This window comes from Nicotiana sylvestris, chromosome 2, assembly GCF_000393655.2.
Source record: "Nicotiana sylvestris chromosome 2, ASM39365v2, whole genome shotgun sequence".
Taxonomy (NCBI): Eukaryota; Viridiplantae; Streptophyta; class Magnoliopsida; order Solanales; family Solanaceae; genus Nicotiana; species Nicotiana sylvestris.
The window spans coordinates 34,184,890-34,203,869 of NC_091058.1; the positions used below are offsets into that span (position 1 = coordinate 34,184,890).

The 18,980-nt window shown below is 36.8% G+C and overlaps 2 protein-coding genes across 5 annotated transcripts; one reads left to right on the top strand and one right to left on the bottom strand.

Moving 5' to 3' along the window:
• Window positions 1-3,141: 3,141 nt before the first annotated feature.
• On the top strand, window positions 3,142-8,538 carry LOC104246886 (tRNA ligase 1-like). Of its 2 annotated transcripts, none has more exons than XM_009802780.2 (5): window positions 3,142-5,711; window positions 6,439-6,517; window positions 6,908-7,031; window positions 7,501-7,607; window positions 8,265-8,538. In XM_009802780.2, exons 1-5 carry the CDS (start codon window positions 5,685-5,687, stop codon window positions 8,306-8,308), a joined length of 381 nt encoding a protein of 126 aa, XP_009801082.1. In that variant the 5' UTR covers window positions 3,142-5,684; the 3' UTR covers window positions 8,309-8,538. The 2 variants fall into 2 exon arrangements, with proteins under 2 accessions (XP_009801082.1, XP_009801083.1); XM_009802781.2 differs by lacking the exon at window positions 3,142-5,711 and adding an exon at window positions 6,005-6,273 and having other exon boundaries at window positions 7,713-8,538.
• A 376-nt stretch (window positions 8,539-8,914) lies between these two features.
• LOC104246887 (uncharacterized WD repeat-containing protein C17D11.16) lies at window positions 8,915-15,293 on the bottom strand. Of its 3 annotated transcripts, none has more exons than XM_070167822.1 (17): window positions 15,119-15,293; window positions 14,439-14,638; window positions 13,941-14,017; window positions 13,760-13,855; window positions 13,531-13,657; window positions 12,699-12,757; window positions 12,560-12,625; window positions 11,374-11,444; window positions 11,187-11,283; window positions 10,859-10,933; window positions 10,647-10,745; window positions 9,931-10,074; window positions 9,816-9,845; window positions 9,654-9,716; window positions 9,433-9,510; window positions 9,247-9,331; window positions 8,952-9,162 (listed from the first exon to the last, which is right to left on the bottom strand). In XM_070167822.1, the coding sequence occupies exons 1-16, from the start codon at window positions 15,235-15,237 to the stop codon at window positions 9,248-9,250; spliced, it is 1,485 nt and encodes a 494-aa protein (XP_070023923.1). In that variant the 5' UTR covers window positions 15,238-15,293; the 3' UTR covers window positions 8,952-9,162; window position 9,247. The 3 variants fall into 3 exon arrangements, with proteins under 3 accessions (XP_009801085.1, XP_070023923.1, XP_009801086.1); XM_009802784.2 differs by having other exon boundaries at window positions 8,952-9,165; XM_009802783.2 differs by having other exon boundaries at window positions 8,915-9,331.
• Window positions 15,294-18,980: the final 3,687 nt, after the last annotated feature.

Genomic DNA, 18,980 nt, shown 5'->3' on the forward strand with positions numbered 1-18,980 from the left:
ACCTACTGGAGAGTGGGGATCTGAGCATCTGAATCCTTAACTCGAACCAGGTGATAGATATATCCCTTGGAGATCATCTTTCTGGCTTTAAGATAGGAAATAAACCTACCCCTAGGTGCTACTGCATCACCCTTCCATTCTAAGACTGGTTCACCGGAAAATTCAAAACTTACTATTTTGGTTCTACAACCCACTTTGGCATAACATGACTCTAACCAATCCATTCTCATGATCACATCGAAATCTAACGTCTCCAATTCTACTAAGTCTGCTACAATAAGACGATGATGCACTTTAACTGGACATCCCTTATAGATATACCTTGCTATAACTGATTCTCCAACTGGAGTGGACACTTCAAAGGGTTCACACAACTTTTCTGGTTCTATCCCAAATTTCTTTGCAATATATGGGGTTACATAAGATAGGGTGGATCCCGGATCTATAAGAGCATAGGCATCAAAAGTGAATATTGTTAGCATACCTGTGACAACATCTCACGAGCCTCTGTATCCTGACGGTCTGCCAGTGCATACAAGCGGTTTCGACCACCGCCTGCATTATTAGACTTTGTTGCACCGCGCCCTTACTGGGCCTGAGAGTTATGATGGGCTGCTGAATTAGTGGACTGAGCTGCGTTGCCTCCATTGTTCTGTTTTGCCGATGGACAATCCCTCAAGAAGTGGCCCTGCTGACCGCACCCAAAGCAACCATTTGTGCCCAAACGACACAACCCCGGGTGCCTCTTACCACACGTATTGCAAATAGGGTAACCAGGGACTTTGTAGCCCACACTAGCCTGTGACTGCAAGTCTGCTGTTCTAAAATTCTGATTTTTCTTGTTAAACTTCGACCTCGAAACCGGTGCACTAGCTGAAGATGGAGCATGTCCTGATTTTGATTTCTTGAAAAACTGGCGATTGCCTCTTGCTTGAGATCCCCCATGGTTGAAATTTCCTGCAGACTTAGCTCTCTTACTGAATTCCCTCTCCTTCTCTCTCATAGCCGCTCTTCTTCCTCCAACCTGTCTTCGTTCCCTTGAACAAAGGCAACCATCTTAGTGATGGTCATGTCATTATTCTGAGCAGCTATATTAGCATCAGCAAACAAATCATCTGAAAGCCCCAACACAAACCGCCTAACTTTGGCCCTCATATCACGTACCATTTCCGGAGCATACTTGGCCAGAGAGACGAACTTGAGGTAGTACTCATTCATACTCATATCATTCTGTCTAAGTCTTTCAAACTCCAAATCCTTAGCTTCCAAGACCTCAATGGGTAGAAAGTGCTCGAGGAACGCATCTGCAAAATCTTTCCAAGTCACAGGATTTGCATCCTCCCCCCGGGACTCTTCCCATGTTTCATACCACGTGTTGGCAACATCCTTCAGCTGGTACGCAGCCAGCTCTGCTGCCTCAGTGTCTGTAGCATGCATCACTTGAAACTAGGGGTAGGCATTCCCTATTTCGGTTCGGTATTTAAGAATTTCGGTATTCGGTTTATCAATTGTACATATCAAATACCGTAACAAATTATTTCGATACGATTCAGTATTTATTATTTTGGTTCGGTACAGTTTTGATTTAATATTTTCTAAATAAGCAACACAAAGTTGGATAGTATATTCCCTAATCCATTTTGTGGTTCAACAATAATAGATGAGGATGAAGACCAGATGTTATATTCAGATGAGTTCAAATTGAAAGGCCTCAAGCTTTTAGAATAATTGGCATATTCACATTCTCGGATTAAATTGTATAAGGCTCTGTTGGATAAGGGAAGTCCCATTTTAAGTCTTTAACTAAAAGGGTACTATAAATGATACTATTTCATCTTCATTTTATTGGATCAAACTTTGGTTAACAATTTTTGTGTATCTCTCCTAGACAAAGAAATTGTGAAATTCAAATATCTTAATATGTCTTTCCTAAGCAAATTGCAGGGGGAAAAAGGAAAGAGAGATTTGATTTGTTGAATGTAAGAGTATAATAATCGGGCACTTCTCTATAACCAAAAAAAAACTCATTTCTCTTTCACGCTTTCACTTTTGGAGTTACTTCCTCGTTTAGGTTTAAAGAAGTGTGGGCTTGGGCAGTTGGGCTTGGGGTAGGGGTGGGGCGATGAGAAATTGGGAACTAAATTATAAAATTGGGCTTGGGGCTGGGTAGAGTCCAAAAAAAAAAGGCTTTAAAATTTTGGTATACCGAAATTTCAAAATTCTAATACCGAGAACCGTACTGAAATACCGAAAATGCAATACCGAATTAGACTGAAATACCGAAAAAAAACGAAACCAAAATATCGAATTAATTCGGTTCAGAATTCGGTTTTTCGGATTTTATGGTCACCCCTACATAGAACCCTTGGCGGCATATTAACTAGAAATACTGGTCTGGCACTAACATCAATAGGGGCATGCTCAACAATGCTTGAAGTGTAACCTCAACATAACTAAGTCTAGGAGTAGATGAAGGGGCGATGTAGCTGGGTCTATCAGAGGCGGGAGGTCGTGGAATAACAACACCATCTTTAGTTGGTGTTGTCCTGAAGCAGTGACCCTCGAAGAGGGGCGCAGGTCACTAGAGCTCGGTGAAGAAATGCCACAGTGTGAACCACTATTGGCAGAAGGAGGAACGACTGTTCCCATATGCTTAGGAGCCTTATCAGACGCAGTTTGAAATAATCTGGGCCCTTAGGATCAATTCTAATAGAATTGGGAAAAGTTGTTGGGTCCATGTGAGGAGGCCCATGCCTATACTTTCTGAAAATTTGCCAGGCCCTATGATAATTAGAAGAGAACCGGCTCATTATACCTTTCCAAGCCCGCATCACTAACCCATTCATGTCTTTTCCTCCTGTTGAAATTTTGTATTCTCCCAAAATCAAGCCTCCCGTCACTTCTCGATCTAACGTCTGATTCCGGCTTAGTCCACTGATCCGGTGAGCCCTCCCCTCCCCTCCCTTCCATTTGACATTCCCTTTTCTTCCGCCACTATCTCAGGCATAAAGATAGGGCGAAATTCAGGGCTCAACCAAAAACCATATAACTCAAGTAGCCATTTTCCATCACAGTGGAGACAAGGATTCTGCCTCCTTTCCTCACCATAATCCTCACTCGCGAGAGATCGTGTAAGCTGCAATTGACATCAATAAAACCCTCACAGATTTCCCCAATCTTCTTGAATAGGTCAAGACACCAAAGATGCAACGGGGGACCCACCATGTTGACCACCCATGATTCGCCGGTGAAACGAGGGTCGAGACACGTTTAGCTTTAAGAAGTTCCCATCGAACAATTTATTTCATCGGACAAGAATTTCTGAAGCTTGACACTCGCCGACAAAACGAAAGAGATATTGTGTGCCCCCCATTTGTGATATTTTCAACCCGTCCTTGACGTTCCATGCCTCTGCTGCCCAGTTCCTAACAGCCTCTGGAGAACCAACCCATTTGGAGAAAGACCCAATCAGACAAGATTTCAAGAAGCCCTTGCGCCTGAGAGTGTGCTCCTCAGACAACGAGAAGTGCGGCTCCTACCCTACCTCAAGCTTTCGATGGCATCTTCCCTCAAGTTCTAGGGCTGGCCAAGAGGCAGCTTTGATGAAAGACATGTTTTCCAGAGTTTCTCTATGTAGAATCCATCTTATTCTAGATGCAGCTGTCCCAAAAAAGAAGTGAGGTCTGGCCGGTAAAACCTCAAAGGTTAGAAAAATCAGTAGTCACAGAGGGTGAAAAACAAAATATAGGAAGGGAAGAAAGTTTTGGGTTTAATGGTTAGGGAATAGTAGGGAAGAGTTTCAGAAATCTGCCAATAGGCATATAATATCATTAAATTGAGTTGCAGAGATTAATGTGAGAAAAAGGTGTAGATGGAGAGTGTTCTGTTGAGATGGAATGTATGCACCAAATTCCATTTCCATATATTGGCGGATTTTTGAAAGTTTTCTGGTAAAGTCGCCGGAATCTGGGGTTTAATGACCGGTAAAGAAAAAAGTCATCGGATTTAGGTGAAACTGAGACGGGAAGGCTCGGAAAAGCCTCGAGAAAAGGCTGTCTAAAGAAAAAAGTTTGAAAAAGTCACCGGAAAAATGAGATCTCATCGGAAAATCAGGCGCATTGGCCGTGCGTGAGGGCGCGTGAGAGCTCGGTTGCCGGAGGACTTGTCTGGGGTTTGGTCGCGGGAAGCTTGGCTCTTGATGGGGGTGGTGGAGTCTTAGGAAGAAGAAGAGAGAGAAGAATCTCGGAGAGCGTAATTGGGAGCACTTTTGCTCCTACATGATTTACTGGATTATAGAAAATCCTTGTAAAATCTCCCAATGGTTTTGTCATTTGCAAACAGATTGCAAGTTTATGTGCAGAATTTAAAATTTTTGGGGAATGGAAGAAAGATCAAGTTATGGACTGAATTTTGGCTTGAAGAGGGGATGGTCTATGAAAACTACCCAAACCTTTATAGACTGGTTCTGGTAGCCTGATGTTACTGTGCTGACATCTTTAAGGAAGATGGATGATGGCTAGAACTTCCATTTAGAAGGAGTTTATGTGATTGGGAGTTGGTAGAGTTGCAAAATTTTTCAGAAAATGCAGTATGTTGTGTTGGATAGTAAGGGGGAAGATACTATACTTTGGACAACAGTGTTGTCAAAGGCAAAAAGCGTCCAGGTCTTTCGGGGCTTAAGTGCAAAGAGCAACTAAAGTGTGGACTTTAGTTAAAGAAGGCGCAACAGAGAAAAAAATTAAATATCTATGTTTACTGCGAGGAAAAATACCAACTTCATAATTAATATTTTTACTCAACAATTAATGTATCTTCTTGCCAATCAAATTTATTGTTTAGTACCACTTTTTTCTAGATAGAATTAATGGCAATGAGGCGTACGCCTTATTGCCTTGCCTACTTGAAGCGCAACCTAAGTGAGGTGAACTGGCGAAGTGCCTACCCCAAGCTTCTTTGAGCTTCAGGGCTTAAGCGCGCCTCAAATGAGTCTTTGACAACCGACAACCTGCAATGATTTGGTTTACTCCGTTAAATCCGGTTATAATGTGTTGCAAGAACAAGGGAAGAACTATGGTGCTCTATGGCCTTGGGAGATGATATGGAAAACTATGATCCTACCAAAGTAGCTTGTTTTGGATGTTTGGTTTCATAGGAGCTTGTTTAACTCATGAAAATTTACAAAGAGGGGTTTCATGCTTTGTAGCAGATGTTTTCTGTCTGAGGAGGCAGCTGAATCAATGGAGCCATATCTTCCTATGTTGCAACTTCACATGGCTGATTTGGTCCTTGTTTCTAAACTTATTTGGAGTGTGGTGGGCGGTACCTCAGAACTTCATGTTTTTGTTGAGCTACTGAAGATCACTGAATGCTGACTAGAAAGAGAGATGGGCAGCTATTCCTTTATGGATTGCTTGGAATGTTTGGTTGGAGAGGAGGTTGCTTTGAAGACAAGAAAATTCATCTTTCCTTAGTCAAGTACAGATGTATCCAAAACTTGTACTGTTGGTCAAAAGGAAGCGTGTAGTAAATTACTAAATTTGGCTGATCTTATGGACTTGTTAACTACTATGAATCTGTGAATTTTTTTTTGTTTGTAATTTTCTGCAGTATTTCCTTAGTGTTGCACTTCAATAAAACTTTGCCGTACCCAAAAAAAAAAGAGGCTGAAGACAATACATAATGGAATGACCGGTTCTTTCCAAAATGTTTTGGTATATATCTGCTAAAACTTATGGTTTTGAAAGCATTACAGTTACTTGTAGATGCTTAGCTATTTCTACTCAAGGTCAAGGATTCCTTAGACCAGCTAGGAGTTGGATACTCACTACATTTTCTGAACAAATTCAAATTTCTAAGCTCTGTCTAGACCAGGAACAAACTGCCTTCTCTGGGGGTTTACCTAACTGTTACTCTGTAAAATTATTGAAAATGCTCTTGAATTTGAAATGTGAGGAAGTATTGGTTATTTAAAAATAAAAAATAAAGGAGTTTGAAATGAGACACTTGAAAAATTTACGGGCTTCGATTGAACTTTACGTGTTAGCAGTTGCCGAGAGTAGATCTTGCACAATGACCAGTTGCCTAGGGTAGGGCTTGCACTAGAGTTCTGTGGGGATAGTTTAGTTCCCTATATTAAATTGAACAGTGGCAATCGTTTTATGGGTATCATGTCTTTCATATGATTCATCAGGTCGCGCACTTTCACTGTTAACGGGATATCAACTTGTATTTGGAACTAGCACTCTGAAAATATTACTCGACGGAATGCCAATTGTCAGAGCTCTATTCGTTTCCATTCTCACCTGGTGTTAATTTTGCTTGTTGTGTCATGTTTTTTTTAACTCTACATTTTGTTAATCTAGTTGCAAAACCTTTGTGAAGCAGCTCTGGTTCTCACTTTTATTTGTAATTCGAATGATTTAACCTTGGATGTTGCAGCGCAATCGCATGTGCATATCAATGGAGTTAGTCACAGCAGTATTGGGGGACCATGGACAACGCCCGCAAGATGATTATGGTAAGGTTTCAATGGGAGCCTGACATCTCCATGAATTATATCCTTGGGAGAGGTCATATGTCTTGGTTTCAAAAAAAAATCGGTCTTCTAACTGAGTTCTTTGACTATTTTTTGGGTGACATTGGCTCTTGACCATCTGTTGGTCTTAAGAGATGAACTCTATTAGTTGGGTTGAACTTTCACACTTAAGGATCTGATGGTACTTGCTATGCAGGAGAATCCTTCATAGTTTTGGAGGTTACATTAGAATATTGATCTATGTACAGTCGGAGACCACATTATCTGATAATCCATAATTTGCCTGTTTGTTGAACTAGGTTATTTATGGTTATGTGCTTGTAATTGACTGCAAACTTTTGCTGATACTTTTTCCAATCTTTCTTTGAACAGCGGTCGTGACTGCAGTCACGGAGTTGGGAAATGGAAAACCAAAGTTCTATTCAACTCCCGATGTAATTGCTTTTTGCAGGGAATGGAGACTACCAACAAATCATGTATGGCTGTTCTCAACAAGGTATGCATTTAAATATTTTCTGAGTTGATTCTTATTGTGGAAAACATTTACAAGCCACCATTGGGTTTATGACCTTTAGTTTGGCAGTGAAAGTACAACAATTTAGAAGTGACTTGTGGCTGAAAGGTTGTACAAAAGGACATTGAAAGCTATCTAACTGCAAAAAAAACAAACAAAGACTCTCTGGTTGGCTACCATGAAGAACTAGGTCGTGTGGTGACTGTATTCCTCATTTTAAATTGCTCTCTTACTAACTTAAAATGGATGCTTGTTCCATTATTGGAAGATTGTCTCTCGTGTATAGATGGTTCTTCATGTTTTTTATTTTCTCTCAGTGTCAATTTCACAGCCTTGTTGTTTTTGTCTCATTTTCTCATTAAAAGAAAAAAAAACTTTGGGTCTGTTTCTGTGTTATTGAATGTATGAGTAACCATCTATTTCTGAATGATCCTTTGGTTTCCACATGAAGGAAATCAGTGACTTCCTTCTTTCTTGTGTTTGATGCACTCTGCGAGGAAGGCACAGCAACACCCGTTTGCCAGGCTCTTGAAGAAGTTGCTGATATTTCTGTACCTGGTAAGTTCAACACTACAAAATTTCTTTAAATTGTTTAGCTGATTTCATTAGATTGGTAATCGTTTTTGCCATTTCGATGCTTTAGTTAATGCATTCTCATTCCAGTTTGGTGCGGCTTAATATTTTCTGGTAGGAGGTCATTGTATGAGTGTATTCTGTGCTAGTTCTAGCCTCTTCTGCTGAGATGATTTAGTTTGACTAAGAGTTGGCTGCAGAACTGCTTGGAACATTAGTCTGGACTTGAAACAAGTGGAGTAGGTAGTTAATCAGGATACAAAGTTGTAATTAAACTTATTATATGTTGCTGCACTTCCGGAGAAGGAAAAATATGTTAAAGCAGTGACTTGTAAGGTTGTCTGATGGAGGAAGATTTTGGTTAGATGCAGTGCCATGCATCAATATACCATAATATCGTGATGGTGTCATATAATCTACAAAGCAAATCACTGTTGTGATTAGCGTGGTCACATGACCTAATGAAGAATTGAGAAATGCTATGCAAAATTACTGCAAAGCTAAATTACCAATTTTGCCTTGACTATGAAAATTAAGCCAAATGACCTAAACTCTCAATCCCAAATTCCCTGGACTTTAAGAAATTCCAAAACTTAGTAAAGATTAAAAAATGTCAAGTGATTTCTTTCTATTTGTTGTTAGGTATTATCTTGTACTTGTGTTGGTGGGAGGTAGCAGATTTTTAATGGCGTAATAGTTGAGGTGTTGCTGTTCGGACACTATCACTATCGGAAAAAGAAAGTTTACTGAATAGATCAAGATTGTCCTACTTTCAATTTTAGGTTTTTTTTTTTTATATATAAATTGTGCTCACTTGATGGCTTATTTTCTTTACAATTGTCAATGTTCTATTTTCCATTTTCTCATAAGAAAAATTATCTTTCTTGCATACTTCAATATTTTTTCTATGTACGTATTACTTCCAAAAAGGTGCATATGGATCTACTCATATTAACCTCGCCCTCGCGCTCTCGTATGTAATATTAATAGGTGGTAACAAAACTTTAGGTGGTAACAAAACTTCAGCTTTCCAGTTAACACAAACTTCAGCTCTTCAGGCCCGCGACTAAAATGCTAAAGTTTTACGTGATTGTCTTTGCTACTTCAGCCCCGTATGCTGAAGATTTGCTAAAAAGCGGGTACGCTTGCAATTTTTTTTGCAAAGCGAGCACAAATTAAAATGTGATACAAAAAACGGGTATAGATGCAAATGCCCCACGTTGGGACCGTGCATAGCAAAGACATCACTTCACCTAGTTTGTGAAAAAAAGAACTTGGCGTGGGAAAGTATAGGAAGAGGAAAGGCTTCAGATTGTTTTTTCCAAAGGATTAATTGAGCCTCACACTACATGTTCATTGATCTTGTGTAGGTTATGTTCAAAAACAAACAAACCATTCTATATCTCAACTCAATACATAGGAGGAGGTGATTTGTTATCTTGATTCCACCAAACTCTTCACTTCTCTGTCCCTTGGCCCAGGCAAGCAACAATAAAATTTACCATGATCATATGATAAATAATGGGAACCAATAACCACCCTACTAAAACACAAATCAAAATTGACAGATTAGCTAATATTTTCCCTATATAACTCAAAACCAATATTTAGAAACTACATTTACATTATGATTTGGGCAACGGCCCTTTTTGCGTGACATATTTCCCATATTTCTTCAACACCGCATCTTCTGAAGAAACATCCCATAGCTGCAAATGATAATTAAAGACATTCTCAGTCATTTACAGCCCAAAAACCACAGAAACTAGAGCTGCAACAAACTAATCCTTTCAAAGAGAACACAACTTACCTGCAACTTCCCTTTAGAACCACCAATAGCAAGAAAAAAGGGGGAATCATCTGAGAAGGAAACCGAGAAGACAGCTCCCTGATAACAAAATAAAACGAAGTGGTCATCATGATAGTACATCTATCAAAATGTATAACCCTCTAAAACCTTGTTCTTGAAAGGTTGACAGAAAAATATGTATCAAATAAATATTCGACCACAAAAATTTGCAAATCACATACGGCTTTTGGATTCCTTGATGCAATACAAGAAGGTTGATTGTTGCTCAAATCCCATAGTTTAACCTGCAGCACATAATTAAATTAATCAGTGGAATAACTCTCATCCCCCGGAATAAATCAAAACTAGGTAATAAGCAGCAAACAGAGACAACAAGAAAGTACCATCTTGTCCGTGGAACCAGTTGCAAGAAGCTGTCCAAAATACACGGGGAAAATGAGTAAGAAAAAACGAATTAAAGGGTAACGCAAAAAAGGAAAAAAAAAAGGTTTCACATACATTCGGGACTAGAGGATTAAAGGACATCGAGGACACTGCTTTATCATGAGCATGGATGGTGAAACTTGGCTTTGTCGCAGAACTCGAATCAGAACTAGCAGCACGGATATCAAAACTAGTAACTGTACCATTCTCCAAGCTGACCTGAAAGTTTTATGGAACTCTACTCTGGTCAGCAATTCCTAATGTCCAATACAAATCCAGATTAAAATCTCCAAGCAGATTTTAAAACGGATTTATTCAATCTAACCAAAAAACTTTTAGGTCTCATACAGTTATAGGGAACAGAAATTTAGTGATTGGCCAAGGGGAAAAGATCACATGGCAGATTGAATTTATCTAGTTTTTATTTTCATTTTAGTCCATAGGAACTAGGAGACAGATAAATACTTCTATTTTTCTGCATTAAATAAAATTAAGTGTCAAAACATTCAACAAGCAAATAGATAAACTAATATGCACATAATTTCAATGCCCCCCCCCCCCTCTTCTCCTTTTCCCCTATTCCATAGTATATTTACCTAACCAACAGACACAATCCCATCCTTAATTTAGTTACCATACTAATGGCCCCATGTTGAGAAAATTATTCACAATCTCCACACTAACGATTCCCATAACAGAATTAAAGGTACTATCTAATCATGTAGCATAACAAACAAACAAAGCCTTGAAAAATAGACTGGGTAAGTCACAAACACAGTGCAAGCACTGACCACAAATGAATGCTCAGAATGTGGATCCCAAGCCAAGCTTTCAACGTCAGCAGAAACTGGAAACTTATATCCACTGTGAGATGGATACCTCACATCCTTCTGCAAGACATATTGAAAGTTGAATTAGAATCTTAAACTAAGAAACTAATCCACAGTCCTAGCTTTCCAAAACAAAAAGGGGCAAAAAGGAAGAAGGAGAAAAGCTTTATCACCATGCAAACTGTATGATCGAATGACCCGCTCAGGAGAATCTGTGATGCAAATGGATTCCATGCAACTGCTTGAACCTGACAAAGCGGAGCAAGATGATGAATCTGCCTCTTTCATAATTTTGTAAACAAGCTGCTGATTAATGTTTTATAAATTATTCAATTTTGATCAGATAGAATTTCAAAGAATAGTAAATGCATATTGTTTACTTTAGCATGCAGGAGAGGTCTCCTACATAAGAAAAAACTATAAGTGTATCGGGGGGGTTTCGGTCCTTGATACAAAACAATATGATGTTTTAACAACATGCTACAAAATTTCGGATTCTACCTTGTCAGTATGGTCGTTCATAGTGACAGTACAGCTTCTGGTATTCACATCCCAAACCTTGACTGATTGATCAGCACTAGCACTGGCAAGCATATTCCTGCGTAGAATGTTGGTCAAGACAACATATGAACTTTGACTATACCTGTCTAACGCAAACATCATACACTGATCAATCAGAGATCCATACCTGTATTCCTTGTTCCAAGCGAGACCAAGTACTGAATCGGAGTGGCTATCCTTTTTGTATTTGATGGTTTTCTACAAGTAAAAAAAAAAAATTAAAGAATTAGGTAAATGGGGCATAAGAAGTAAGTTTTGGGTTCACACAATTATCAAATCGTAAAAAGACCATCCACCATGCAAACTATCATTCCTTTTCTTTCATTTTCTAAAGAATGAGGTTTGAACACTGGTATTTGGTATGTGTTAAATAACTCTCACAAAATTGACCAGATTTGCTGCCATGACAGAAAAACAACAAAATGGCTATTTAAAGGTAGTTTCTCTTTTTTCTTTTGATGAGTGAAGGGGTAGTTTCTCTTCAAACCATATCATTGGTCAATTTAATTTTTAATATAGAAACTAATAATGCCAATAATCGACTCCTCGGCACATATACGCTTGCCCTGCATCGCATGCATAGTGTAGAGTAGAGGCACAGAGAGTGAGTTAACCAAGAACATGTCAGTTGAACTGAAGTCCAAGCCCTTCAAGACATCCAATAACAGAAATAGACAACTGATACACTGCAGTTCCAACTAGCTGCTTGAATACTCAGACAAGCCTCTTATACATTAGAGCCTAATAATATCAAGAACATCACCACCTCAAGTTGCTCACATGGCCATCAATTAGAGCCTCTTAGACTACTAATATGGATAGTTCCTATCTCATAATATCAAGCATGAAAATACAGTATTATTGTGAAGATAGGGCATGCCCAACAATCTATGCATTAATGAGTTACACTGCAGCATGGAGACACCAATCGTTGAATTATACGCAGTCAACTCTTTAACAGTTTAGTAGGGTTTCCCCCGGAAAAAAAAGGTCCACATCGGTGTTGAGGTATACGCAGCCCTTGTTTCCTTTGGACAGGAGAGAAGGAAATTTATTAACAGTATCATATATAAGTGGAAGATGACAGCCCTACATGTATGAGGTAAGAAGGAAACTGGGACTACTAGAGATAAAAGCCTAACAATGACCATCAGTGATGGCCAAGTGTTGAAATTAACCTACTACTTTATTCAACAGAGAAGCCAGGAAACTAGTCCACATGTTTTCCACCTTAACATATAAAAATAATTTCAGCTGAACAAGCTGACTTAGCATACAAGACCATTCCAATTGAAAATTGGATTAAAGATTACCTTCTTCCCCTTTTTCTTTATGTCAGCGATTCCACCTAATACAGCAGCTGGTTGCACCTCATCCAACTACAAAGAATGAAGATAGTGCGATATGATTAGTGAGTCAGGAGTTCATCAAGATCAGTGTGCAGTCACTTACTATGTCTAGGTCCCAAATTTCAATTGCTAGTTCCATTGAGCCCACAGCTATGAAGTTCCCTATCAACATATAACTCATTTATTAACATGAGCAAAGGAAGTACAACATCAATTATACAAAGATCAACTATTATAAATCTAAGATCAAATTGCATCAAATAGATTCATTGTGCCTAATTTCGGTGGTAAAATGGGTAAAAGAAAAGAAAAAATACTGAGGAGAAAAGAGTGAAACAATGGAAGGGCATATAGCCCGATCGCAAATTAATGTTTGCGGATGGTTCTGAAAGGTTTGCCTTCTAAACAAGTGTGTGGTGCTGGTGGCTGCCATTCTACCAAACGCTACAGGCCAAGAGAAAGGTAAGCAGGGTGAGTGAAATGCAACTTATATAGACTTTATCATAGCATTTTTATTAAAAGGTCATATTATATGGCAAATGAATCTCTTGGCTTAATACTAATTATAAAACAGCAGTACTCCTATATCATAGTGAGCAGCATAATTTCTTTAGCCTCTGAAATTATTGAAATCTACCAAGGTAAAGAAGCACAGGGAAGTGCCGATGCCAAGGGCTTTAGAGCAAAATCAACTAAAGAGTGGGCTTTTAGTGAAGAACAAGTGCTAATGAACAATTGCCGAAAAAATGGTGTCAATGATTAAAGCATGTCCAAACAATTATTATCTGGACAGAAGAAATGAAAAACATATATAACAAAGTGAAATATAAGAAGTAAAAATGATGTCAAAGAATTGCTTCCGAAAGTTATATATGTTCAACAACCACTAAGAAAAAAAACTTCAGTAGCAAGCTCAACTTCAAGAAGAACCTTACCTTTCCCCTCGTCACTTTTAATAGGGCAATCGATCCATGCTGTGCAGAGAGGAAACGCAGGAATAATAATCTCATGATGAACATACATGTTTACAGTACCATCTGATAAAACTTCCAAAATCCAGATCTGCTGGCACAGATGAAGGTTACAAAATTAAAGGTGGCCAAATGAAATTACCAGGGGCATACAGATGAAAGTATAATTAAGTCTGAAGTAAGTTTTACTTGCCTCAAGATGACTGACATCGTCATCATTGCTTGCACAAACTATAATAGAATCATCAGGCTTTATTGTCATGTCCTCATCCTCCTCTGAGTCATTGTCCTGAGAGAAGAATTTCATCCGTAAGTAAAATGGAAAATACTTCAAAGGAGCCAGCGTGAGGGAAAACAAATGGTCATTCTGCAACCTTATCCTTGAGATATGGGTCCATGTCATTACTTGGGTAGTACAAGTCTTTGAGTCCCGAACCGAAAAGCTCAATGCCTGACAACGCCAAACACATGCAAAGAGAGAGAGAGAGAGAGAGATGCAAACTAAATCAAAATCCATTTAAAATTTGACAATTAGGAATAAAAGTAGCAATAGCTTTCCAAGTAAAAAGTGATATGTCATAGTGGAGACTACGCTAGTCCCTGGGTGCCAGTAGAGGCGATTTAGGATTTAGTTTCATGGGTTCAACCTTTAAGTTTTTTAGCATTGAGACCATTGTATTCTTAAAATTGTGGGTTCAGACCTGTTATTTGTTGCAATATTAATGAATTTTTATAAATAAATTTATGATCTGCATGGGTTCAGATGAACACGGTGCCCGAGTGCTTCATCAGCAACTTTAGATATAATAATGAAGGAAAGAATCAGTATTCAACCCAAATGAACATATCAGCTAACAGGTTTATTGAGTTACCATCCTCCTCATCATCGTAGTTTTCCATATTCAATTCCTTTAAACCATTTGTTATGTTATCGGTTCCTAGAGAGACATCTTTTGTGGCTTTTCCAAGTGCATTAGCAGCTGCTAATGCAACAGCAACTTCATCATCCTCGTTTTCCTTGGATTCATCAACATTCATATCTTCTTCAGCTTCCTCATTATCACTATCTTCACTGCAAGGGAAATAAAGCACCAGACTTTCAAGAGTAAGGCAAAGCAACGATTACACAAAAGGAAGTATCAAGTTCAGTTCCAATACAATACAATAACTAGTAACTACAAAGTTGGGATCGACAATATGAATTCTTACTTATTTCTTTAAGCTCAACTCAAAATAATAAAATAGTAATAATATTAAAAGTTCTCTAACAAATTTAAAGCTTTTTCTAACATTGTGCAGTCTCTTTAGCTAAGTCTGCATTGATTCCAACGATTTGATGTTCTTTTGAGACAACTTCTTTCCATGTGATTTTAGGTCTACCTCGTTCCATTTCTAACACCTTCACTGACCATAGTTTTAAACCTACGGACCAGTCCATCTTTAGGGCGATACGCAAGACATGATAACAGTATCAAGTTCAGTTCCAATTACCAAATATTCTAGGTCTTAAATAGGTCACTTCGGCATACCAAAAAAAAAACAGTACTAATACCTTTTATCAAGGAGGCCACACTTCAAAAGCTCCTCAATTTCTTCCTTTGAAGGGGGCTCAGCCGCAGCTGGAACTGGCTTTGCAACCCCTTTGGGAACCCACGAAATAGCTGCTATCATTTTTTACACTGCAAAGCAAGGGCGGCTCTACCGTAAGGCGGGCGAAACCTTGCCTTAACCCCCAAATATTTAAGGCCCCATAAATATATAATTAAATTATATATTAGTTAATAAAAAGTTTCATATATTTTTAAAAATTTACTCCTCCGATCCACATTATTTATTTAATTATTTGATATTTTTACACATATTAAAATTTTCATATTTTAACATTAATTAGGAGTGAAATTGACTATATTGATATTTATTACTATCTCTTTACATTTTTTTATTTTATTTTATATTTGATATAATGTTATTTTGGGATTTGGGATGTGATGATTAGCAACTCCATACCCAAAGCAACAATACATGCATAACTCATTGAAAACTTAGTGAGCATCAATGACTATTTTAAATTTTCAGCAACAAATCTTAATTTGTCGTGTAATTTTAATTTAAAAATATCAGCGAACTATAAAATGGAGCCAAAAAAATTTCAACATTTCCTCTCTAGTTTTATTTTACAAAAATAATTAACATGAATTGCAAGAGATGAAATGATCATTAAATTTTATAACAAGTAGTATGTGGACTACTAGAGAAGTGAAATGTCAATCTAACATGGATGAATCCAATTGCATTGGAAAATAAATATAACACGTACTCCAATATTATTTAATTCAAGGGCAAATTTGCAAAAAAATAATTAATTCACTCTTGAAATATGGAAAGATCAAATATTTTGGACCACAAAAAAGGGCCAAAAAATCAGATAAAGTAGACGGAGGGAGTAATATGATAAATCTTTTCTCTCATTAAATTAAACATTATATTTATCTTCTTATCAATTTTACTTTTCTTCTATGTATACTTTCTTTTTTCATGTTTCTCACGATTTTACTTTCTAATTTTAACTCGGATTCTCTAAATTAGCTATTTCTTTTGGCATATTCATGCGTCAAAAAGTAAGTTCTTTTGTGTCTTATTTTTTAACTAAGAAATTTTCGAGGCAAATGTCCAATGTTAATAAAAAAACTCGATGAGTAATGCGCTCACCCTTTTATCATTTTCACTTAATACTATATTTTTGTATATATGAGAATTTAATAGCATGGCGTGCGCCTATCCGACACATCATGTGTATGCGTTGCGCTCTCACATTAGGCATTTTTATAGTCTTATTATTCTATGAATTTTATGAAAAACGTTCAAGGGTCTTTTGATATATTTTAATTTTAGCCACCAATTTCATTGATACCATTAAAGCACAAACATATTGTTCAACCAACTTCATTCGCATTTGTTAACTGAATGGCACATTCATTGTCTTTAGTGTTCTTGTCATTATTGTCTTATCTTAATTGAAACTTTATAAAATTTAATTGAGAGTGTCAAGAATAGATGGCTGGCTCAAGAGGGAGGCTAGTAAAACCTTGATTTAGGCCGCCAATATTTTGAAGCCCAAAAAAATTTAATAGTGAATTTTATGATTTTATTTTAGCTTAGACAATATTAAACTTTGCAGAAAAATAAGAAGTATAAAAAATTTGTAAAAAGGAAAGAAAAAAAGATTTTGTTTATTATTTAATAGTAAAATAATTTAGAACCTTGAATTAAACTACTTATATTTTCATATTGGTAGATATAATTTTTCACAACAATATCAAAGGAATTAAATTGTAAATACATGCCTAATATTTTATTTATTCAAATTATCGTTTACTAATATAAATAATTATTACTATATAAAGTTAGAAGGCTTATATCATTTAAGAATATTATATTATGACAACAAGCAGGACAAAATTGTAATAATAGTTTTTTTGCATATGTATGTGTGCACACATATATGAATTCTAGCATAAATAAGCATAAAGTCTTTTGTTAAAATTTGGCTTTAGACTACTAATTTTACTGAATCGTCCTTGTCCACAAGCAAAGCAAAAAATTAAAAATCAAAATAATCTGAAATTTTATAATTTTTCTATAAATACAAAAAATGAACTTTTTAATGGAACTTTAGTAAAGAAAGTAATAAAGCTATTGAATATTCACAGGAGACTGTACTTCGTCGGTTAATGGCGTCGGCGTTGGAGTTGCAAAAAAAATTATACAGAATGTGAGAAACGATGCTTTAGTTATAGGAATTTATAAAGAGAAGGTATATTAGAAATAAAGATAAGTTTGTAAGGCTATATTTGCTACAATAATGAGCAGAATCTCACTGCTATGATTCGGGGCACGGGCGATAGAATTTGGGCCGGTATATTGTATGTGAAGGAACGCCTGGGCTTGCTTATACTTTGAGTTAGAATCTTTACAAATTAACCAGTCGGATATGTTATTTTTTTCTAAATGGGCTGCAAAGTGAACTAAAGTACTGAACTCCTCTGTTTTGTTTGTGCGTCAGTTTAACAATAGTCACTCTTGGAAAAAACTTATCCGCACCGGATATTTACACCAAATCAATAGATACATGACATGCGTTTTGCATATAGACTTCAATCATTTAACTATGGTAAATTATATGCATTCTCATCTAATTCAATTAATTAGCCATAGTGAATTAATATAGTTTGGTGTAAACATCCGATATGGGTAAGTATTTACCGTCACTCTTTGTACCAACGAACTATAACTTCAATTAAAAAAAACACAAGCCTCGCCGCGGACAGGTCCTCGACTGCAGCCTTCTTAACTCCTTTCGCCATTTTTACCGGCGATTTAGGTTCTAACCACCTAGTTTCTATATGGAATTTTCAGCCACTGATCCATTTGACTTCTTAGCTTTTACGTATACTATTGGTTTGAGATTAATTTAAATGAAAAATTAAGGTTGGTTCAGATTCGTATAACCGAATCCAATTTATTTTGCACTGAAGTGTAGTAATTGTTGTAACAAAAAATCTACTTTTTCTAACAACTTATGCTTTTAATTGAGATAGTGCACATTTTTAATGGTATGCAAGAGGTTCTTGGTTCAAAGCGTGAGCAGGATGCAATTTGCAAAACGTATTCCTTGAATATGCTAAATGCGATTTGTAAAACGCACTTAACGAATGTGATTTGTAAATTGAATGCGAATTGTAACGTGTTTTGAAAAATGCGATATGTAAAACGCATTCACGAGAGGATAAAATGTGCATTTCACGAACGCGATTTACAAACTCATTTCATGAACTATTTTATATCTCCTTAATAATGGCAAAAAATAACTTTTAAAAGTAAACTTGCTCTTATATACGAACCATACCACATAATTTTATTTTCCTTCCTGCTTAAGGCACTAGTTCGGATAGAAATCTTAATCAGACAGATGACCTATTTAACATAGCTATCCGTCAAAAATAGTTTTGACGCATCCAACTTAACGAAACAATATTCCATTCTTTTCGATTTCGCATTTGGCGACGAGTGATTTGTAAAACACATTTAACAAATGCGATGTATAACATGTTTGGCCAAGCTTATATAATCAACTTATTTTGAGAAGTACTTTTCAAAAACAGTACTTTTGGTTGTTGTTGTTATATTCTCGATTTTGTGAGCAAATTACCAACTGCGATGCCTTGTAAGGTTAAAAAGAGAAATGTATATTTTTAGTCGCTCCCAAAATAATAACCGATAATATATATATATATATATATATATATATTAAATATTTTATATATTATTTTGGCTAGTGAATGCAATTAATTTTAGGCGACTAACCAATTTTAAAAATTAGATATTGTATAGGAGTGCTCAAAGCTACATGGTGT

What these genes read in the sequence shown, in the direction of transcription:
- LOC104246887 (XM_009802783.2), bottom strand. Translation starts at nt 15,237, where the DNA reads ATGATAGCAGCTATTTCGTGGGTTCCCAAAGGGGTTGCAAAGCCAGTT. An exon ending in AAATTTGGGACCTAGACATA is followed by an intron (nt 12,626 to 12,698) that starts GTAAGTGACTGC and finishes CATTCTTTGTAG; the next exon opens with TTGGATGAGGTGCAACCAGC. An exon ending in TGAACGACCATACTGACAAG is followed by an intron (nt 10,934 to 11,186) that starts GTAGAATCCGAA and finishes CCGCTTTGTCAG; the next exon opens with GTTCAAGCAGTTGCATGGAA.
- LOC104246886 (XM_009802780.2), top strand. Translation starts at nt 5,685, where the DNA reads ATGACCGGTTCTTTCCAAAATGTTTTG. An exon ending in GTTCTTTCCAAAATGTTTTG is followed by an intron (nt 5,712 to 6,438) that starts GTATATATCTGC and finishes TGGATGTTGCAG; the next exon opens with CGCAATCGCATGTGCATATC. An exon ending in ACGCCCGCAAGATGATTATG is followed by an intron (nt 6,518 to 6,907) that starts GTAAGGTTTCAA and finishes TTCTTTGAACAG; the next exon opens with CGGTCGTGACTGCAGTCACG.